The 23,588-nt window shown below is 52.0% G+C and overlaps 1 protein-coding gene across 2 annotated transcripts in view; it reads left to right on the top strand.

Moving 5' to 3' along the window:
• The window catches only part of KIAA0100 (KIAA0100 ortholog), a 294,167-nt gene that overhangs the window by 259,695 nt on the left and 10,884 nt on the right, over positions 1-23,588 (top strand). For both annotated transcript variants that reach the window (XM_029611003.1, XM_029611004.1), the window contains exons 35-37: positions 7,264-7,399; positions 7,808-7,938; positions 8,389-8,490. In XM_029611003.1, coding sequence (XP_029466863.1) covers positions 7,264-7,399; positions 7,808-7,938; positions 8,389-8,490 — 369 coding nt within the window. The remainder of the gene's footprint in view (positions 1-7,263; positions 7,400-7,807; positions 7,939-8,388; positions 8,491-23,588) is intronic.

The raw sequence follows: 23,588 nt of genomic DNA, 5'->3' as shown, positions 1-23,588 counted from the left end.
TTGGGGCAGACTTTGACACCTTACAGGCAAAGGCTTTCCTGCCTCGACAATGAGCACTGACTCTTGTATCTCTTGCTCACCAGCTGCAGTCTCAGCACTCTGCGACTGCATGCCAATTTCTCGTCGTCCTGGGACACAATGCGCCCTCAGTCCATGTCACACCAATGGCCCGCTTGGCCTTGAGACTCATGCACTGGACTCTGAGGTCTCAATGGACTCGAGCGATTCAGCCTTTGTCTGCCATTGTCCACGTCACCGACTCACTCCATCTGACTCTCGCCTGGTGGAAAAATCAGACCAATCTCCTCCAGGGATTGCCCTTCCAGGTTCCAAATCCTCAAATCATTCTCACCACCGACGCTTCCAACCTCTGGTGGGGAGCCCACGTAGCCGATTTGCAGACTCAAGGCTCTTGGTCTCCAGAGGAAGCCAAACACCAAATAAATTTCCTGGAACTTCGAGCAATCAGATATGCTCTCAGGGCTTTTCAGGATCGCCTATCAAATCAGGTCATCCTGATTCAGACGGACAACCAGGTGGCCATGTGGTACATCAGCAAGCAGGGAGGCACGGGCTCCTTCCTTCTGTGTCAGGAAGCTGCGCAGATTTGGGCGGAAGCTCTCTCTCATTCGATGTACCTCAGGGCCACCTACTTGCTGGGAGTGGACAATGGGCTGGCAGACAAGCTGAGTCGCGTCTTTCAACCGCACGAGTGGTCTCTCAACCCCTCAGTAGCGAACTCCATTTTTCAACAATGGGGATATCCTCGAATAGACCTCTTTGTGTCACCACAAAACTGCAAAGTGGAAAACTACTGCTCTCTCATTCGCAGCAAACTCTCTCGACCCAGAGACGCATTCTCTCTCTCGTGGACAACCGGTCTGCTCTATGCATTCCCTCCACTTCCTCTTCTCTCAAAGACTCTCGTGAAGTTACGTCAGGACAAGGGAACCATGATCCTGATAGCACCTCACTGGCCACGCCAAGTGTGGTTGCCAATACTTCAGGATCTCTCCATCCGCAGGCACATTCCCTTAGGAAAGGACCCGCTTCTGAACACTCAGAATGACGGAAGCCTACGCCATCCCAATCTTCAAGCCTGGTCCCTGATGGCATGGATGTTGAAAGATTAATCCTTCAACCACTTAACCTTTCTGAACCAGTTTCCCGTGTCTTGATTGCTTCATGGAAGCCTTCCATGAGAAAATCTTACTCTTACAAATGGAAAAAGTTCATGTCATGGTGCTCTTCTCAGTCCCTTGACCCCTTTCCTGTCCAATCCCAAAGGTTCTGGAATATCTCTGGCATCTATCTGAGTCAGGTCTAAAGACTTCTTCCATCAAAATGCATGTCATTGCGGTAGCTGCCTTCCATAAAGGTATTGGGATGTCCCTTTATCAGTACAACCCCTTGTAACACGCCTTTTGAAGGGCTTGCTTCATATCAAGCTTCCACTACGTCCTCTGGCCCCTTCTCGGGACCTTAATCTGGTTTTGGGTCGGCTCATGAAACCACTGTTTGAGCCTCTTCACTCCTGTGACCTTCGATATCTCACATGGAAAGTGATTTTCTTTTTAGCTATCACTTCAGCTCGCAGAGTTAGTAAATTTTAGGCTCTAGTTACCTATCCGCCTTACACTAAACTTCTGCAGCACCGGGCAGTACTCCGCACTCACCCTAAATTCTTACCTAAGGTAGTTTAGGATTTTCATCGTAATCAATCCATGATACTACCTACCTTTTTTCCCAGGCCCCATGCCAACCCAGGAGAGCAGGCTCTGCATACCCTTGACTGTAAACGGGCTCTAGCAGTTTACCTAAACCGTACAACTGCCCACAGGGAAAGCACTCAATTGTTCGTCTCTTTCCACCCTAACAAGTTAGGGAAGCCTGTGGGTAAGCAGACTCTCTCCTCCTGGTTGGCGGACTGCATATCCTCCTGCTATCAGCAAGCGAGCATTCCATTCCAAGGCCGTGTTAAAGCACACTCTGTGAGGGCCATGGCGACTTCAGTAGCACACCTACGATCGGTGCCGCTTCCTGACATTTGCAGGGCTGCTACCTGGAGCTCTCCTCACACTTTCGCAGCCCACTATTGCTTGGACAAAGCCGGAAGACAAGATTCCATCTTCGGCCAGTCTGTCCTTCGTAACCTGTTTACAACGTGATGTACGAACACCCTTCCGCCTGCCCGGTGGGATTCAGGATGCCCTCTACCAAATTCCACCCCAGTTGTTGTGCCTGTTGCACGCCTTTGGGTACATTTGGTGCATGTTCGGACATCCTCAGCTCGGTACTCACCCATATGTGAGGACTACCATCCTGCTTGTCCTGTGAGAAAGCAAATGTTGCTTACCTGTAACAGGTGTTCTCACAGGACAGCAGGATGTTAGTCCTCACGAAACCCGCCTGCCGCCCCACAGGGTTGGGTTCGTAACATTTTGATATTTTATATCCCTGAATCAGAAATAAAGAACAGTGCCCTCCGGACCACCCTTGTTTCCAGACAGTTGATTGACCAGGATGCTTCCATCAGAGACCACTGCCCTTGGGCTGTAGATCCTTGACATATCGCTCCCCAACCACTCAGACTAGCATCTGTGGTTACTACCACCCAGTCCGGAACCTCCAAATCCATTCCCTTCTCTAAATTGGACCGTGACAACCACCATGAGAGACTGGACCTGGATTCCTCCTGGAGCGGTAATGGCAGCTGAAACTCCAACGAGACAGGACTAACTTCTGAAGTGGATGCATGTGCACAAACAACCATGGCACCAAATCCAGCACAGAAGCCATGGACCCCTAGTGCCTGAAGATAATCCCAGACCTTGGGGACAGACAGGTCCCTCAGCTGAACCACTCACAACTGCGAATTGAGCACCCTTTCTGGGGTAAGAAACCCCTTGGCTAACCGAATGTCAAATCATGCTCCTTTACGGAACCAGGATGCGCCTCTATATGTTCGACCGAATTCAGAGGTCAAGGAGGAAACACGTACAGCAGGATCCCCGACGGACAAGATTACACCAGAGCATCCAGGCTCACTGAACCAACTTCTCTTCTGCGACTGATAAACCTCTCTGCCTTTGAGTTGAACCGTGTCGCCATGAGGGCCAGCTGGGGACAAATGCAGTTCCAAGCCTTGTGGGACAATTCCCATTCCCCCCGGTTCCAGTTGCTGCCTGCTAAGGAAGTCTGCCTGTATGTTTTCCACCCTTGCAATATGCGAGGCCACTATGCCCTCAAGATGGCGCTCTACCCACACAAACAAACGCCGTGCCTCCTTGACCGTTAAAGTATGCCACCATTGTCGCATTGTCCGAAAACACGCAAAGCTGAGTCCATGGTGACCACTACCCAGGCCAGAGATTTGAACTCCATTCCCTTCATCAGATTGCACTGAGACAGCCACCAATAAGTAGACCTGGATTCTTGCAACAGGGCAAAGACAGATGATATTGTCCCAACAATGGGTCCCACCTGGACAACAGAGCGCGCTGCAGAGGTCTCATGTGCACGAACGCCCATGGAGCTGTTAACATTATTATCTTACACTTCTGATTTAATACCAAGGTAATGTATATTTTTATTTTTATTATACTATCTCTACCCTAACTATACTACCTCTCTAGTGTTTAAATTTTGATTATTTAGCATACTATTTAGTTTGCTATGTTAATTATATTATGAAATAATGTATTTACTTCTTTCTTCTTTGGAAATGCAAATAATTTTAAATGATTAATTGCTAACTACTGTAAACCGATTTGATATACTCACATGAAAAGTCGGTATATAAAAATTATTAAATAAATAAATAGATGGAATCAAATCTAACATGGATGCCATGGAACCGAGCACTTGAAAGTAATTCCAAGCCATTGACAATGGAAGACAAAGCAGGCGTGTTACCTGTGCCTGCAACCTCCTCACTCGGTCTTCCGACAAGAACACCCTGCCCTTCCTAGTATCAAATAGAGGCCCCAGATTCTACAAGGATTGGGATGGAACCAGATGGCTCTTTGACATATTTATGACCCAGCCTAGTGATTGCAAGGTGTTCATCACTGCTAAAGCTACCTCTCACACTCCTCCTCTGACTTTGCTCGAATGAGCCAATCGTCCAGGTATGGATGAACCAGAAATCCTTCCTTTGTAGGGCCACAGCCACCACCACCATCACCTTGGGGAAGGTATGTGGCACCGGCACCAGCACCAGCCCGAAAGGATGGGCCCAAAACTGAAAATGCTGACCCAGCACTATGAAACGAAGAAACTTCTGATGGTCCATCCGAATCAGAATATGAAGATATGCCTCTGTCAATCCAGGGATGCTAGACACTCTCCTTTGTGGACTGCTGCTACAATCATGTGCAGTGTCCCCATATGAAAACGCAGCCCCCAAAGGGTCCTGTTCATCTTCTGCATATAAAAATGGGACGGAAGGTACCCTCCTTGGGAACCACGAAGTAAATGGAGTACCTGCCCTGCCCTTGTACATCCCCGCGGCATGGGCACTATGGTATGTAGATCCAGTAACCTTTGCAGTGTCCACCACACAGCCTCCCGCTTGCTGCTACAAACCATGTGAGACTCAAGGCCTCCCTAACAGGGCACAAAACTTCGAGAGCATAGCAGTCTCATATGACCTCTAGCACCCAATGGTCCAAGGTAATCCTGGTCCACTCCACGTAAAAGCTGAATAAGCTGCCCCCTACGGCTTCTGTGCAGGAGTGGGACACCCTGGATTCCTTGTGTTGACTTTCCACCACTGGCCGCCTTGACCGGCATCATCCCTGGAGCCTCTACGGCCTCCACAAAAGGACTGCTGGCAGTTGCCCCTCGACTTCGTAGACGCATTGGAGGTGGTCCTACCAGACCAAAATCTCCTCGAATCCCAGAACTGGGTTCAAGGTGGGAACACGCTTATTCTCAGGCATCCTGTTCCCCTTAGATTCCCTCAACATCTTCATCAGCTGATCCAAATCCTTCCCAAAGAGAAGCTTCCCTTTAGCCTTCAACCACATGTCCACTGACCAGTTGCGCAGCCACAAAAGCCTGCGGGCCGCCACAACAGAGACTATATTCTTGGCTGACTTGCGAACCAAATCGTAGAACACATCGGCTACATAAGCCACCCCAGCCTCTAAACGAGCTGACTGCAGGACACCATCTCCTGTTGAAGCCGGATCCTGTGCTTTCTGCACCCCACACAGACAGGCCCTCTGCATCAAGCTGGCATAAACGATGGCTCAAAAACTCAGTGTGGGGACCTCAAACATCCGCTTTAGGTGAATCTCCAATTTGCGGTCCTGCACATCCTTCAAAACAGCAGCCCCTGCCACCGGGATGGTCATCTTTTAAGTGACCGCCGACACCACAGCATCCACCTTCGGTACCAGCAGTATCTCCATAGTCTCCTCCATCAGGGGATATAGCTTCCCAACTTCCTGATCTTCTTAGCTAAAGGAAAGCCTCAGCCCATCCAGGAACGGACTCCCTCGCTATCCGACTCCTCCTAAGTCACTTTAACTCCCAATTGCTTCAAGACCTGGGGAATAAGAGGGCATAGTTCCACTTTCTTAAAATGGACAACTCGAGGATCATCCGCCTCTGATATTTCATCTGGATCCGGGTCATCTTTAGCCACTTCCGGGTCCACACCCGGTGTCGCAGACATGTCCGCGTCTGGAACAACCCCCTGGTGGTACAAAGGGACATCCTGCAGATCATCCATGGCATACCCCCCCCCCCCCCCGCATCCGCATCTCTGGGGTTTGACTCTGCCTGACGCAGTCCCAGACGATGCAGTAGGTCCCTGGACCCACCTGCGGCCATCTTAAACTTCTTCGATGCAGATATGGGAGGCCCGACTCTCGCCTGCTTTCCCTTTGCCCCCTTCCTTGCCAGGAAGGCTTTATGCATCAAAAGGATAAATTTTGGCGAAAATCCCTCAGGGCCATCCATCCACTGCTCCAGGCTTTTGTCGGAATCCCTCCCCCTCATCAGAGTCCCCCTGAACCACTGGAGAAAACGGGTAGAGGGGAATCTCTGGGTTCCCTAGTTAAAAAGGACTCCTGCCTGTGGCCCTCTACAGATCCAGCTGCCTCGCAGGGCCCCCCTGGACCTCTCAGCCGCCGACACAGACATCCCCCTGAAGGGTGGGAAATCCTTCCCCGTTGGACCCCCACTGAGGAACCTTTCTCTCCTGAAGTGCAACCAGGACAGAGGAAGCGAGAATTCAAGCATGTGGATTCCAGCCCACACGCACAGCACACTTCTCTGCGCTGTTCAGACACCATACCACATGCTCCTGTACCAATGACCGCCCTGCAAACATCACCAGCCTCAATTGCTGCTCTGGCGGGCGCTTTTTTTTTGTTAACCATGCTGCGCTATTTCCCACAACACGGAACAATCAGCCAGGCTCCACCACGGAAAAGACCGCTGCTCTCCGGCTTCAGAGACGCGCAGGAAAACAAACACAGCTGCACCAACTGCTGCCGTGCCTCCCCCGCTACAGGCTTGGCCGCTAATGCCACTCCTCCTGGGACACACGCGGACCAGCGCAGTAGTTACTTTGTCTGCCAAGGCCTTTCTCATAGCTGTACTTTCCGCCCCCCCCCCCCAAGCAACCAGCTGTTTGCCTTTCTGCTCCTTTCTTTTCTTTTCTTTTTTTTGGAAACTTTAAAATCACAGATACAAAGACAAAAAACACACACAGGGGTACTTCCCTGATTCTAGGGCCTTGCAGACAGAGGCCTCAGAGACCCTGAGGGAACCAGTCCCCTGGCTTTCAGGGCCCCCGGCACGTTGCGGGTGAGCACAAGGCAGGGGTCCCAACCCCTCAGATACCCAGCTCAACCTGAGGGATGGTCCACCAAGGACCTCAGCGAGCTTCCTCCGAAATTCTCTTACTTCGATTTCTCTCTTTCTCTTTCTTAATCTCAGACTGCAGGGTTGCACCTCTACCATCTGCTGGAGTCAGAGAAATACTGAGGGGACTGCAAGGGCCACTCTCTCTTATGTAGCAGTGCCTCGAAGCTTTGTTTCTCTGACTCCATCTGCTGGTAGGGAGGCAAAACCCACTTGTCTGAACTGATCTGGGTATGTTCAGGAACTGTTATGTGATGCCTATTGACCTCATTAACAGATACCATAATACTTATTTTATCAATGTTTCTTAGCAAACCGCTTTGAATTTTGACTAAACGGTCTATACATTTTTAAATAAATAAAATACACTGCTCTTCCTTGCAGGTAAATGTGGTGCCTCTCACCATCCAGCTGACCCACCAGTTCTTCCACAGAATGATGGGCTTCTTCTTTCCTGGTCGCAATGTGGAGGAAGAGGATGTTGGGGATGAAGAGGATAAGTCTAAGCTTGTTACCACGGGTAGGTGGTGGGGAAATTTCATGGAGCTTGTGAGTGTGGCAGTGGCAGGATAAGATGATGGTACATTGGTACAGGCATATGCCTGGGTGGCGGGTGCATTGTTGAGATTGTGGTGAAGCTCAGTGCTCTGAGTCTTCAAAGGTGGTGAAGCTCAGTGCTCTGAGTCTTCAAAGGTGGCAGTGTTTTACTAGATCATATCACATTGCGAATCCCTATGCTCTGAGCCTGTGAGCATGGCAGTTTCAAGGTAAGATGATGCTCCTACCACTGTGCATAGTGGTAGGAGCATCATGCTGTGAACATGTAGTGGACACTCCTATACTTAGGTCTTGTTGTGCTCTGTACTCTGGAAATGAATGCTGGGACAGACTATGGTTTGTGAAGGGTTAACCTACGTGTCTCTTGCAGGGATGCCAGTGGTGAAACCTCGCCAGCTGGTGGTGGCTGATGACTCTGTCTCACTTGGCCCAGGGAAAGGAATGTCTCAGGGTTTAAATCGAACCACAGGGGGCAGAAGGTCATTCCGAAAAGCCCCCGAGGTAAAGCCACATCCAAGTTTTGAATAAATAAGTCTGTGTGCTTTCCATACAGCCACAACCTTCCATTTTATAGAGCCTCCTTCACAGTGTGCACTGGGAATCACCTTGATCAGGGGTGAAGGCCACATCTGGTCCTGGGCTGACCTTTAACCTAGATGGCACCTGAGTGGGCCTGCTTGGAGCCCTCCTTGCTTCTGCCAGTCATTTAAAATTTCAATGTGACTCTTCAGAGACAAGAGGTCTCCATCCAGTGCCTGCAGACTGCAGCCAGCTTGTCCTGTGAGCTTGGTTTCACAGTGCAATTGAGTACAGCGTGGGACCAGGAGTCGAGGCTCTTGCTCTTGCTGTTCTGACACTGTAGCAATGGTGAACCTGTGCCCACCTCTGCCTGTGATCTGTTAAATGAAGGCTACTCAATGTTAAATGTTTCTAGGGTTTCTGTCTTTTCAGCATCCCGTGGATGACCTGGATAAAATGAAAGAGCGCGCTGCCATGAACAACTCCTTCATCTACATTAAAATTCCACAGGTGCCTCTGTGTGTCAGCTACAAGGTCAGTTCCTTGGGATGGGGGGTGCTCATTTTGTACCTTGTGCATAGCCTCTGTGTAAACATCACACCCTGATGTCCAACCACATCTGAAAATACTGTGCGTAGTTCTGGCCCCTTCTCTCCTCTTTCCTCCTGTACCACACCTAGAAACGGTAGAGAGACAGACAGCAAACAGAATTAAGGGGTATGGAAGGACTCTTAAAGATCAGAACTCTTCAACTTGGAAAAGACAACTGAGTAGTTTGATTATAGTGGTATGTAAAATTGTGAAAGTAAATTCTATCACATACCAGTCAGGGACATTCTCCCAGGACAAGCAGGATGGTAGTCCTCACAGATGGGTGACATCATCAGATGGAGCCCTGCCACGGAACACTTTTGTCAAAGTTTCTACAGGTTTGACTGGCACAGTGAGCATGCCCAGCATGCCACCAACCCCATGGCCACAAGGGATCCCGTTTCAGTCTCTTTTTTTTTTTCTGTGCAGTGGTTGTCTTGTGGATAGTGGAGCTCTGTGAGAATTTTTCCTCACAATTTACTCACGGAACAATTCAAAGTTTTTCTTCAAGTTTTTCCCTGCTCTGGGATCCCCCATCACACACCAATTCCTCCGGCATTCGGTAAGTCAGTTTCACGCTTTTGCAGTCTGTTCCAGCTGTCTACCTCCCGGTGGCCAACGCCACCAACCGCACGCTGCCTCTCTTTATCATGGCAACTGGTTTTCGGAAGTGCCTGCAGTGTACAAGGACTATGTCCATAATGGACTGACAGGACTTCTGCGTCCTGTGTCTCAGGCCTTCCCATGATGTCCGTCTGTGTCCCAGCTGTGCCCAGAAGACTCCCAAAGGCCGGCGCACCCACCTGGACAGGATGGAGCACTTGTTTGGTTCTAAGCAATCTGCTCCATTGACTCCGGTGCTGGGTGCATCGAGTTATAGGGATCAAACTGACTCGGGACTTTCCCCATCAAAGCCCCGCCGAGAAGACCGAGGAGTGGGAGACCTCCCCTCACTGGCATTGAGCCAGTGGAAGACTTCGGCATCGTCGTCCACAGCGCCGGAGAAGGACCGGGCCAAGCACTATGGGAAGCATCGACACCGGCACCAATGGTGCCTCGGCCGAACCCCTTCCAAAGAGGCCCTGGGGAGAGGAGGCCTCATCCTCCTCTGGACCCAGGAGCCCAGGGCATTCCCCATCAATTTCGGTGCCGGGCACCGAACCTCCGCAGACCTCCGTGGATGCTCCGGTGATGCCCAGCCTGCCTCCTATTCCAGGGTCAGTTTTGTCCGCACCCTCGTTCCGAGAGGAGTTGGACTGCGTGGTTCAACAGGCAGTGCTTAATGCCCTTCGGGGTCTCCAGCCGCCACCGACACGGCCCCCATTCCAGCATTGGAACCGGCACTTTTCATGTTGGCGCCTCTACTGGAAAGGCTGGATGTGCTGCTCAGTGCCTTGCTGATGCAGCCCGTGCTGACAGGCCCCTCTGTGCCCTGCCAACCACTGGTGCCTCTTCCCGTCTTAATCCCGTTTCTAGGCTCCTCGGAGGAGGAAGATGCAGCTCCTCGCCCATCTCCACGGATGGAACCGCCGTTGCCGGATCCCATTCCCTGGCCATCAGGCCTTCCGGGACCTGCGATGTCCATCGCAGGTCCCGGTGCCCTTGGTGCCAGCACCACTGACCATCGGTGCCCGCGCCCTATACTCTGGGTTTTAGCCTCCCTCCTCAACCTGGGCACTTTGCCGGTGAGGAAGAGGCCCCTTATGACCCATGGGGGGGACGCTTCCTCTGAGCATTCCTCGGAGGCCTCTGAGGACCTTCTGTCAGAGTCTACACCCCCCCAGAAGCGAGACGGCGCTCATCTCCAGATGATCTTTCCTTCACAAGTTTTGTCTGGAAGATGACGGAAACCATTCCCTTCCAACTTTCAACAGAAAAGGATGCCCGCCACAATATGTTGGAGGTCCTACAGTTTGTGGACGTTCCTAAGGAGGTGATGGCTGTATCGGTTCATGAGGTTCTTCTGGACCTCCTTCACCGTCTCTGGGAACATCCAGGTACTTGTGCCTTCAGTCAATAGGAAGATGGATGCCACCTACCTAATACAATAGGCCCTAGGCTTTCAGAAGAGCCAGTTGCCACACCAGTTGATGGTATTTGAACCAGCCCAGAAAAAGGCCAAGAGGACCCGCCCTCACTCCTCCACCCCTCCAGGAAAAGACTAGAGAGCCTTAGACATCCTCAGTCGAAGGGTTTTCTAGGGTTCCGTGCTTATCGCTCGCATGGCGGCATACCAGTTATACATGAAACCAGTATGACAGGAACCTCTGGAAACAAGTCCAGGAGGCCCTGCCACAGCAATTTCTGGAGGGCCTAGAATCCATCCTCCAAAAAGGACTGGAGGATGGAAAACATGAAGTGAGAGCAGCCTATGACTTTTTGAAACGGCCTCAAGGGTCTCAGCGGCAGGCATTAGTGCTAGACACTGGGCCTGGCTAAAAGCCTCCAACTTTCATCCGGAGATCCAAGAAAAACTGTCCAACCGCCCCTGTACAGGAGAAAACCTGTATGGGGACAAAATCCGAGATGCAATGGCCCAGCTCAAGAATCACCATGAGACCCTGCATCAGCTATCAACTACCACCTCTGATGCCTCTTCAGCGACCCGTAGAGGTCCACGTAGGGATACCAGGAAGCAGTTTTACAAGCAATGGAGATATTACCCTTCAGCCTCCCGTGCTCATTCAGCTCGGTCCTCCCAAAGAGGCCATCCTCACCAACAAAGAGCACCTAGAGCTCAGCCAGCCCCCCCAGCCAGGTCCTGCATCTGGCTTTTGACTGGCATACAGAGAGCAGAAACCTATCCCCTTTGCCTGCACTGACCAACCCACCTGTGGGAGGTTGTCTCTGCCAATTCGTCAACAATTGGTTCCCAATTACCACCGACCACTGGGTATTATCCATCGTAGCACGAGGTTACCGCCTGAATCTCCTCACTGTTCCTCCAGACTCCCCACCCTCCCTGGTGTGGAGCCTCGTGGAACATGCTTCTACCCTCTAGTTAGAATTCTCACTCCTGTTACGGTCCAGACCCGTGAATTGGTTCCCCAGACTCAGCGGAGATGAGGGTTCTACTCCCGGTATTTCCTCATCCCAAAGAGAACAAGCGGCCTCCATCCCATCCTCAATCTTCAGCCTTAAACAGGTTCCTTCGCAGAGAATGGTTCAGAATGGTATCCTTGGGCACCCTACTTCCGCTTCTGAATCAAGGGGAATGGTTGTGCTCTCTGGATCTACAAGACGCTTATGCACACATTGCAATTTTTCCACTTCATCGCAGATATCTGCGCTTCGTTTTAGGCTACCGACACTTCCAGTACAGGGTTCTCCCCTTTGGGCTAGCCTTCGTGCCCCTGGCAGTGGTGGGAGCACATTTGTGCCGGAACGGGGTACATGTGTTCCCATATCTAGACGATTGGCTCATCAAGAGTTCGTCGAAAGAGGAAGCTCTTCAGTCCCTCAAAGTGACGTTAAGCCTCCTCCAGTCACTGGGTTTCCTCTTGAACTACCCGAAATCCCAGCTGACTCTGTCTCAGCGACTGACCTTCATCGGAGCAGACCTGGACACCACGGTGGCCAAGGCATTCCTTCCCAGCGAACACATAGCCACCCTGGCCGAGCTAGCCACATTCATCTGTTGCTGGCGGATGGCTTCCGCCAACCTGCTCCTGAAGTTGCTGGGTCACATGGCATCGTCGGTGCACGTCACCCCAATGGCCCCCCTAGCCATGAGGATCATGCAATGGACCCTGCGGTCTCAGTGGCACCAAGCCACTCAGAAACTCTCGGCAGTGGTCCAGATAACCAACCCGCTCCAGCACTCCCTCGTCTGGTGGGCTCAGGAATCCAACTTGAGCAAGGGACTTCCCTTTCAGCCCCCGGTTGCTCAGGTAACCTTGACCACGGATGCCTCCAACCTAGGCTGGGGAGCCTATGTGAACAGCCTACAAACACAAGGGATATGGTCGAGAGCCGAGGCGGCCAGGCAGAGAAACTTCCTGGAACTCCGGGCGATGCGGTATGCCCTCTACGCATTCCAGGACTGCCTATACAACATGGTCGTCTTGATCCAGACATCAACCAGGTAGCCATGTGGTACTTGAACAAACGGGGGGGTGGGCACAGGCTCTTATCAACTCTGCCAAGAGGCGGCACAGATTTGGGCCTGGGCCCTGTCTCGTTCCATGCTCCTGCGGGCCGTCTACCTGGCAGGCCCTGAGAATGTAGTAGCGGACCGCCTCAGCCGGACATTCCAGCCCCACAAGTGGCCCCTGAACACCTGTGTAGCGGACAGGATCTTCCGCTGGTGGGGTCAGCCGGACGTAGAACTCTTTGCGTCCTCGCAGAACCACAAGGTGGAGCGATTCCGCTCCCTACACGGGGTCCAAAGGAGACCAGCCGTGGATGCCTTCCCCAATCCTGGAGTGTGGGCCTCCTATATGCGTACCCTCCGATTCCGCTACTAGGCAAGACTCTCGTGAAGCTACAGCAGGACCGAGGCTCCATGATTCTCATAGCCCCGCATTGCCCACGTCAGGTCTGGTTTCCCCTTCTCCGTGACCTCTCTGTCTAGGAGCCCATTCACCTGGGTACCTCGCCCGACCTCATCATGCAGGATCAGGGCAGGCTACGCCACCCAAACTTCCAGTCGCTGTCCCTAACAGCGAGGATGTTGAAAGACTAATACTACGGTCCCTCGACCTTTCTGATAATGTCTCACAAGTCCTAGTAGCTTCGCATAAGCTTTCCACGCGGAAATCATACCAAGCAAAGTGGAGGAGGTTCTCGTCCTGGTGCACAGAGGAGGGTCTTGATCCTTTCTCTTGCCCCGCTCCTAGGCTTTTGGACTACCTCTGGTGCCTCTCAGAGTCTGGTCTACAGACTACCTCAATCCGGGTACATTTGAGTGCCATCAGCGCCTACCACCGCAGAGTGGGCGACACTCCAGTATTGGTGCAGCCCTTAGTGGGGCACTTCATGAGAGGCTTACTACAACTGAAAGTTCCACTATGTCCCCCTGTTGTGGCCTGGGTCCTCAACTTAGTGCTGGTGTGGCTTATGCGGTCTCCGTTTGAGCCCCTGCACTCCTGCAAGTTTAAGCACCTCACCTGGAAGGTCATCTTCCTAGTGGTGGTTACTTCTGCTCGTAGAGTCACTGAGCTGCAGTCCCTAGTGACCTATCCACCTTACACAAGGTTCTTCCACGACAGGGTAGTACTGCACACTCACCCTAAGTTCCTTCCTAAGGTTGTGACTGACTTCCACCTAAATCAGTCCATCGTGTTGCCCACCTTTTCCTGAGGCCACATTCTCATCCAGGTGAGTGGGCTCTGCATATCTTGGACTGCAGGCGTGCTCTCGCCTTTTATCTAGACCGCACCGCAGCCCACAGGCAGTCCACCCAACTTTGTCTCCTTTGACAAAAATAGACTCGGAGTTGTGGTGGGCAAGCAGACCCTGTCTAACTGGGTAGCAAACTGTATTGTTTTCTGCTACCAGCAAGAAGGCCTTTTGCTCAAGGGATGAGCAAAAGTGCACTCAGTGAGGGCCATAGTGACCTCAATAACACACTTCCGGGCAGTCTCTGTTGCCGAAATCTGCAGGGCTGCGACGTGGAGCTCCCTCCACACCTTCGCAGCCCATTACTGCCTGGACAAGGATGGACAACGGGACAGCGTCTTCGGCCAGTCTGTCCTCCGTAATCTGTTTCCAGTGTAAGAACCCAACTCTTCCTACCTAGGGCCCAGTATGATGTTCAGGCTGCCCCGTTGTGTAACAAGCACAACAGGGGTGCTGTTGGCAACGTTATTGAGTGTCTGTTGGCCCAGGGTGTTCCGGAGCAGCCTGCAGCTTGCTATTCACCCATCTGTGAGGACTACCATCCTGCTTGTCCTGGGAGAAAGCAGAGTTGCTTGCCTGTAACAGGTGTTCTCCCAGGACAGCAGGATGTTAGTCCTCCCGAAACCCACCTGCCATCCCACAGAGTTTGGTTCGCCTACGTTTTGTAGTTTTATTTTTCGCTCGTACTTTTCTTCTATAAAACGCGACTGAAGGGGAACCCCATGTGGCCACGGGATTGGTGGCATGCTGGGCATGCTCAATGTGCCAAAGTTCTAGAAACTTTGACAAAAATGTTCCAGGACATGGCTCCATCTGTTGATGTCACCCATCTGTGAGGACTAACATCCTGCTGTCCTGGAAGAACACCTGTTACAGGTAAGCAACTCTGCTTCGCCCCAATTTCAATACACCCTAAACCATGACTGCTGGAAACTGGAATGGTCTGCACACGCCGTTTCATATACACTCCCTCTGAGCACCTGCTTGCTGCCTGTCGCTGTTGGAGACAGGACACTTTGTTGTTATGTTCTTACACTAAGATTTATTGATCTCCAAATATGTTTTGAAATATTGAACTCTGAAATAGCAGCAATAAGTTTTCTAGGGAGAATGGGATCAGTTTTTTAATCTCTGGGCTTGGAATGTAGCGCACGCCTCCATGTTTGTTTTTTAGCTTTTGGTGCCAGATTTCATAAGCACTGTTCCCTATATGTACCCAGATCAGTCCAGACTCCTGGGTTTTGCCCCCCCCCAGCATGTGGAGACAGAGAAGTTTTCAAAACAAAACTCCGCCTTATATAGGATGGTGCCACCTACAGTCTGCCAGTATTTTTCTGTCTCCAGCAGATGGTGGAGGTGCAAGGCCTACAGTCTTCTGATTGCTTAGTGGAGTAGGAGTAGTGAATTCTGTGAGTTTTAGAGAGTTTTCGATCAGTAAAACTTTTTTACTTTGATTTAAAGAAAAAAAAAAAAAAGGAGCAGTTTCTGTCCTGAGCCTTCCAGGGGGTTTGTAAGGTCCTGAGGGGACCATCCCCCGCTGCTTGTTGAGGCAGCTGCATTACAGGGTCGAGGGCCCTCTTGCTCCAAGCTATCAGCTTTAGGTGCGACACCGGGGAGCCCAGTTCACTCCACCCAGCCGAATCAGGACTGTGGACCACTGCTGGGCAAGTCTTAAAATAAAAAAAATATATATATATATTTTTTTTTTTTTAACTTTATTTTCTGTCACTGTCACCAGCGCTGCGACTCTCTTCCGTCCCTGACTCGGCGCTTGGACGGATAGCGATTATTTTTCTATGTTTTTACAGAATTGAATTTTAGCTTTCTCAGGCCCGCTGCCCAATGCCACGCTTGTCTGCGTGCCTCGGCCCACGCTCGTCTTTCCCGGGAAGGGCTATGCTCGGCGTGTCTTCCCGGGGGGGGGAGGGATCCTTTGGGGCCGCGAAAATGGTTAAAGGCAAGGCTGCCCGAGCTCCTTCAGTGTTAGCTGCGTCGAGATCAGCTGAGGCAGATCCGTTCCCGCTGAGCGCGGAAACATAGGCCATTTTGGAGTTTTAGATCAGCGACTCGTGCAGCTATGGGGGAGGGGATTCTCCCACCTCCTCTCTCCCCTCAGCCAGGGTTTCCTGGAGGGAGCGAACCTTTACAGCCTCTCTCACCTGCAGTGGAGGATAGCCCCGAGGGGGCTTCTGACTCGTCCTCCTCTTCCTCCTTCTCCTCGGAGTTTATTTTATTTCTCCATAAGGCTTTTAAAGCCAGGAGGAAAGGGAAGCTGCAGGCTGGGGGTAAAACTTCCTCTACTGGTCTTAAGTCTCTTTCTCAAAAGCGGTCTAAGTCTAAGGGAGTCTCTGGGTCCTCCAAAGCTAAGTGCCCTTTGCATACAGGGGCTCATCAGACCTATACTGATTCCACGGGTCAGGATATGGACCCAGGGGATGAGGACCCGCAGGGCAAGCCTCCGATAGGGGTGGATACAGACCCTGATCAACATCCACAGGATCCAGCACGAGGCTCTCACATTGTGGAAGGAGACGACCCTAAGGTGGGCCGTCTGTTTAGCAGGGAGGAGTTGGCTCTGCTTATCCCTGCCATACTCGGAGAGCTAGGCATAGATGGACCGCCAGAGGAGTCCAGGCTAGGGGCCATGGACCCAGTGTTCTTGGGTCTGAGGGGCCCGGCTTCTTCCTTTCCTTTTCATTTTTCTGCCATGGACTTGCTATATAGAGAATGGGATACCCTGGATCTGGGATTGAAAGTTAGCTATGGATAAGTTATATCCACTTCCGGAGGAAGCAATTGACATAATGCAGGTGACCAAGGTGGACGCAGTGGAGTCCGCAGTCACCAAAAAGACCACAATCCCAGTTACAGGTGCTACAGCCCTGAAGGACCTGCAGGATAGAAAGTTGGAGCTGCAGCTCAAGAAAATTTTTGAAGTCTCGGCACTGGGAGTGCGGGCAGCTATGTGCAGCAATTTTGCCTTGCGAGTGGGCCTTCGCTGGGTTCAGCAGTTACAGGCTAATGCTGGTCTTACCGATGCAGAAGCACAGCAAGCAGGGCATCTGGAAGCTTCGATCTGTTATGGACTTCGGCCAGATCCATGGTGTCGGCAGTCTCGGCTCGACGGCTCCTGTGGTTAAGAAACTGGTTGTCGGATATTTCCTCCAAGGCTCAACTGGGGTCGTTGCCTTTCAAAGGTAAATTGCTTTTTGGCAAAGACCTCAAGGATATGATTCAATCCCTGGGGGAGAACAGGGTTCACAGACTGCCAGAGGATAAGCCCAAGTCGAGGAGCTCCTTTTCTTCCTGGTCTCGATTCAGAGGGAATCGGAGATTTCGTCCGTCCAGAGCTCCAGCTTCTTCCTTTCGGCAAGCGTCCGGTCGCCAACAGTCCTGGTCTCAGCCCTTTTGTGGCTGACGCCTTGGCAGAACTGGGGCTACCCAGTTCGCATCTGGGGCCAAGTCTTCCCAATGAAGGGACGCTGACCCATTCCTCAGTTCCAGCTGTCGAGGGCAGATTGATCCTGTTTTACGAGGGTCAAGGTGACGTTGGACCAGTGGGTCTTACTGTGATAAATCAAGGTTACGCTTTAGATTTTGTACACCGCCTTCCGGAGCGGTTTCTGGTCTCCCCATGCGGTTACGAAGAGAAATGACAGGCAGTACAAGATACCTTGCAACGCCTTCTGCAACTCTGCGCCATCACCCCAGTTCCTCAGGCAGAGCAGCGAAAAGAACGTTATTCCATTTACTTCGTAGTCCCCAAAAAAAGAGGGGTCCTTCCGACCCCTTCTGGATTTGAAGCGAATAAACCGCTGCCTCAGGATGCCACGTTTTCACATGGAGACGTTACGGTCAGTCATTGCCTCAGTAAGAAAAGGAGATTTCCTAGCGTGTAGCAGATGGACTCAGGACCAATGGGTATAGTGTACTCCTGATAGCAGTTGGAGACGGATCAGATTTCAATCTGAAGTCAGCCCTAGTACATATACCCCTGCAGGAAGTGCAGCTCTTCAGTATTTTCCGTCTCCATAGCAGTTAGGGATTCTATGCACGCTAGCACAGCGGTAGAGTAAATTTTACCAAAGAAATCCAAATTAAGAAGAAATCTTACCTCTACAGACGAGCCCCGCTCTCCTGCGGTGACACCCGTTGGGTCCCTCCCCCAGTCTAGATTCCCGGGGTGATATCCGCGATTCCTCGGAGGTAAGCCTCGGTCCGGCGGCTGACCCTCGGCGGGGACCTAGCCCCCCGACATCAGGTGAGGCTGAGAGGCAGCGGGTGCAACCTCGAGCGCAGCGGTGAAGGCATTTTCCCTCTCCCCCCACAGCCAGAGACCGCCCGGAACGAAACCGGGTAGCGCCGAGACAATGTAAGGTAGAAATCTATTTAAAAGTCTCCGGTCTCCGAAGCTCGAGGAGACTCACAGGTCGCCAGCCAGGACCAGTGCCACCGGGTTGATCTGCCCTAGCAGGTCTAGACCCCGGTCAGATCCGAGGGTCCTCCCACGTGGAGACCCTCCGAGGTGGTCGGCATATTGTCCGCGTGGTTGCCGTCACCATTTTGGCCCTGTTCACCGATCTGTCCGCCGTCTCAATCTGTGCGCACAGAGGCCAGCCGTGCGCACAAATCCCTCGTGCACACAACGTCGTGCACACAAGTGCTGGGAGCACAAGCGAAGCGCATAGCCACGCACTTACTATGCTGTGCGCATAATTTCGACCCATGCGCACAACAGCGGCACATCGCTCTGCACGCGCGCACCAAACCTATGCGCACAAACCATGGCGCCACCTGAAAATAAGCTCAAAGCTCAGGGTCTTTGCCCATCATGCCACATTAGAGCTACACAGCATGAGGAGGCCACGGCCCTGTGTATACAGTGTGAAGAGGCCCTAGGGGACCCAATTCATGGCCCTCCCCAGCCGGTACCGGACCCCAGCCTCTCGAGCAGTACGCCGGACCTAGCATCACACAGTGGGACCCCCCCTCAAACGGGGCTCCCCAGGGACTTGGCACCCCCTAGTCTAGACCCAGCTTCTATCTCCTGGGTGGAATGCTTCAAAGGTCTGCATACCTTCATCCAAATGCAACTGGGGCCTCCTACAATGCGGTCACAGGTCCCACCAGAGGACCTCAAAATGCCAGGACCCTCTATGCCCAGGGAAGTGATCCCACCGCCCAGGAGCCCCACTTTCGGGGACACAGACATCTCAGATGAGGAGTCAGAACCCCTGGAGGAAGGGGAACTCCCTCCGGGGACAGAACACCATCGAACCATGAGACGCTTCTTCACCAAGGAAGAACTTCCAGACCTGGTCACACACAACTTAAAAGAGCTTGCCATCCTGGGCACAAGTGCCTCGGGGGAACCTAAGCTGAACCCATTTTTGGAGGGACTTCGTCATACCTCCCGTCATTTCCCACTTTTACAAGCCGTCCAGCAACTAATTGACCTGGAATGGGATGCCCCAGAAACCATGTTCAAAGGGGGCCGGGCTCTGGTAGCCATGTACCCTCTGGACCCTGCCGCCAAAGATCTCCTGGCATGTCCGAAAGTGGATGCCATGGTCTGCGCGGTCTCGAAGTGCACTACTATCCCGGTGGAGGGAGGAGCAACACTCAAGGATGCTCAAGACAGATGTCTGGAATCTATCCTCAGTCCTTTGACGTCTCCGCTATATCTTTACAGATCGCGGCCTGCTGTGCCGTGGTTACACGCGCTTGCTTAGCACAGACCAGGAACAACACTCCTGGGGAAGCCCTGGAACCAGCCGTATCATTCCTCGTGGACGCCGCTTCGGATCTGGTACGCACAACAGCTAGAGGAGTCTCATCCGCCATGGCAGCCAGAAGACAAATCTGGCTCAGAAACTGGTCAGCCGACGCATCCTCCAAAATGAGACTCACATGGATGCTTTTCAAGGGAACGCTCCTGTTCTGAAGCGAACTAGAGAAACTAGCCAACAAGTGGGGTGAGTTCCCACTGCCGCGGCTACCGGAGGACAGGAATAAGAGAAACCAGCGATCCTTCCCCCGGACCTCCAGGGGCAGAGGATCACAGCGCTTCAACCCATATAGAAGTTCATATCAAGCGGCCCACCCCGCAGGCCTGAGCCAGTCCTTTTGGAACAAGCACAATAAAAGGGGAGCCAGCTCGGGCCCAGGCCCCAGCCGCACCCCACAATGAAGATCAGCCGACCCATCCAAAGGAAGAAGCCATAGGGGGCAGACTGGCCCTATTCTACCAAAGATGGGTCGAGATAACTTTGGACAAGTGGGTCCTATCCATCATTCGAGTGGGATATTACCTGGATTTCCACCACCACCCTCCGGACAAATTTGTGGAATCTCCCTGCCACGACCCTTCCAAGAGAATGGCAGTGGAAGCTACACTGACCAGATTACTAGCCTTAGAGGCTATAACACCGGTGCCTCCACAACAAATTAATACTGGCCATTATTCCATCTATTTTATTGTTCCCAAGAAGGAAGGAATGTTCAGACCTATCCTGGACCTCAAGGCGGTCAACCGTCACCTGAAGATTCCTCGCTTCCACATGGAAACCCTACGCTCGGTAATAAGGGCGATACAACCGGGAGAGTTCCTTACCTCCCTGGATCTGTCGGAAGCCTACCTACACATTCCAGTCCATCAAGAGCATCAGCGTTTTCTATGCTTCTCAATCCTGGACAGTCACTACCTTTCGGGTTAGCCACTGCACCCCGGACGTTTACCAAGAATATAGTGGTGGTGGCAGCAACACTGAGGAAGGAAGGAATCCGCGTGCACCCTTATCTAGACGATTGGCTGATCAGAGTGAAATCCCCAGAGGAAAGCCACCAGGCAACCAACAGAGTCAAAACTCTACTGGAGAGCCTCAGGTGGGTGGTCAACACAAACAAGAGCTGCCTACAGCCTTCCCAATCTCTAGAATACTTGGGAGTCTGGTTCGACACCAAACAAGACAAGGTCATCCTGACACCGACAAAGAGATCAAAACTGATGACCCAGTTACGAACCCTGATGAGCGAACCTCGCCCCACAGCATGGGATTACCTACAAGTTCTCTGCCTCATGGCATCCACACTGGAAGTAGTCCCATGGGCATAGGCTCACATGAGACCCCTACAACGCTCACTACTATCACGATGGAATCCACTGTCTCAGAACTACCCCGTACGGCTTCAGCTCCCGGATAGAGTTCGGGCCCATCTATGAAGGTGGCTACAAGAAGCCCATCTGAGCCAGGGAACGAGACTATCCTCCCCAACTTGGATCCTACTCACCACGGATGCCAGCCTACAAGGATGGGGAGCACACTGCCAGGAGCTAACTGCCCAAGGGCAATGGAACAAAGAAGAGTCGGGATGGAATATCAATCGCCTAGAAGCCCTGGCAGTCAGACTAGCCTGCCTAAGGTTCGGTCACAGACTCCGAGACAAAGCGGTCAGAGTAATGTTGACAATGCCACAACAATGGCCTACATCAACCGTCAGGGAGGAACCAGAAGCCAACAGGTGTCTCTGGAAATAGACCCCCTAATGTCATGGACAGAAGTGAATCTTCAAGAGATCTCGGCTGTCCACATTGCCGGGAAAGACAATGTCACTGCGGACTGCCTCAGAGAAAGTCTAGATCCAGTAGAATGGAAACTGTCAACCACAGCATTTCAATTGATAGTAAACCGTTGGGGAACACCAACCATGGACTTCTGGCAAACTGGTCCAACGCCCAGGTACTCAGTTTCTTCAGCCACAGGCGGGAACCCCAGTCCCAGGGAATTGATGCCCTGGTACAGACCTGGCCACAGGAGACTCTGTTATACGCCTTCCCGCCGTGGCCCCTATTGGGCGCAATCCTCCACAAGATAGAACACCACATGGGGCCAGTACTTCTAGTGGCCCCGGACTGGCCAAGAAGACCGTGGTACTCAGACATGCGAAGACTGCAGGCAGGGAACCCCCTGCCGCTACCTCCACACAGAGACCTGCTCCAACAGGGACCAATCCTCCACGAAGATCAGCTCGATTCTCTCTTACAGTCTGGCCATTGAGAGGACTCGCCTAAGGAGGAAAGGATACTCAGGGGCAGTAATTGACACCCTACTCCGAGCACGCAAGTTCTCCACATCCCTAACATACATAAGGATTTGGAGAGTATTCAAATCCTGGTGCGAGGACCACGACATCATACCACACTCAGTCAAAATTCCTGCGATTTTGGAATTCCTACAGAACGGACTACAGAAGGGATTGTCCCTCAACTCCATCAAGGTACAGGTGGCAGCCTTGTCATGCTACGGAACCAAGAGCAAGAGCAGCAGCATAGCCTCTCACCCGGATGTCTCCCGCTTCCTGAAAGGAGTCAAGCACATCCAACCACCCCTAAAGTGGCCGGTGCCTCTTTGGAACCTTAATCTGGTCCTAGAATTCCTAGCAGGAACCTCCTTCAGACCTATCCGCGGCCTGTCTCTCCGACTATTAACATTGAAGACAGCCTTCCTGCTGGTAGTCTGTTCAGCCCGTCGTATATCTGAGCTACAAGCACTGTCCTGCCGAGAGCCGTTCCTCAGACTCACCCCAGGAATCATCCAGTTACGCACAGTTCCGTCGTTCCTCCCCAAAGTGGTGTCTCACTTCCATCTCAACCAAACCATCTCGCTACCATCGCCAGATGAGCATAAGAATTCGGAAGAGGCTCGAAGTCTACGCCATCTCAACATCAGCAGACTCCTAGTCCGATACCTGGAAAGGTCGGAATCCATACAAAAGATGGACCATCTATTCGTCCTTCACAGCAGGAAGAAGCAGGGGGAAGCAGCCTCGCGAGCAACCATAGCCCGCTGGATCAAAGAAGTCATCAAGATGGCCTACGTGGAAGCAGGCAAGCCACCGCCTTTACAAGTCAAGGCCCATTCTACTAGAGCCCAGGCAGTGTCCTGGGCAGAAACCAAGATGCTGTCACCCGCCGAGATCTGCAGGGCAGCGACATGGTCCTCCATCCATACCACCTCTAGGTTTTACCGCCTGGATGTTCAGGCTCAGGAGGACACAGCATTTGCAAGGGCAGTGCTAAGTGGGTCACGGGCAGCCTCCCACCTGGTTCGGGAGTAGCTTTTATACATCCCATTGGTTCTGAGTCCATCTGCTACACCCTAGGAAATGGAGAAATTACTTACCTGATAATTTCGTTTTCCTTAGTGTAGACAGATTTACTCAGCATCCCACCCACGGCTGCCGGTACTCATGGAATTCTCGGGGGACATCCCGGGAGCGAGTGATTTAAGGGTAAGCCATGCTTTCCTTCATCTAGGACACCCATCCTACCGGGTGTCGACGTTTCTCGGTTGAGGGCACTGGCGGTCTCCAGCTATAGCCAATTCAACCAGTTCAAATTAATCAAGTTAACCAAGTTATAAAGTTAACCAAGTTATAAAGTTAACCAAGTTATAAAGTTAACCAAGTTATAAAGTTAATCAAGTTATTCAAATTAGTCAGTCATACATATATCCACAATGCTTTTCGAGGAGAATACTCAAGAGCTGAACTTCCTGCAGGGGTATATGACGTCAGATTGAAATCTAATCCGTCTCCAACTGCTATCAGGAGTACACTATACCCATTTGTCCTGAGTCCATCTGTCTACACTAAGGAAAGCGAAATTATCAGGTAAGTAATTTCTCCAGTTTCTGGCATCA

This window comes from Rhinatrema bivittatum, chromosome 8 (genome assembly GCF_901001135.1).
Source record: "Rhinatrema bivittatum chromosome 8, aRhiBiv1.1, whole genome shotgun sequence".
NCBI lineage: Eukaryota > Metazoa > Chordata > Amphibia > Gymnophiona > Rhinatrematidae > Rhinatrema > Rhinatrema bivittatum.
This window is presented reverse-complemented; position numbering and strand designations above follow the sequence as displayed.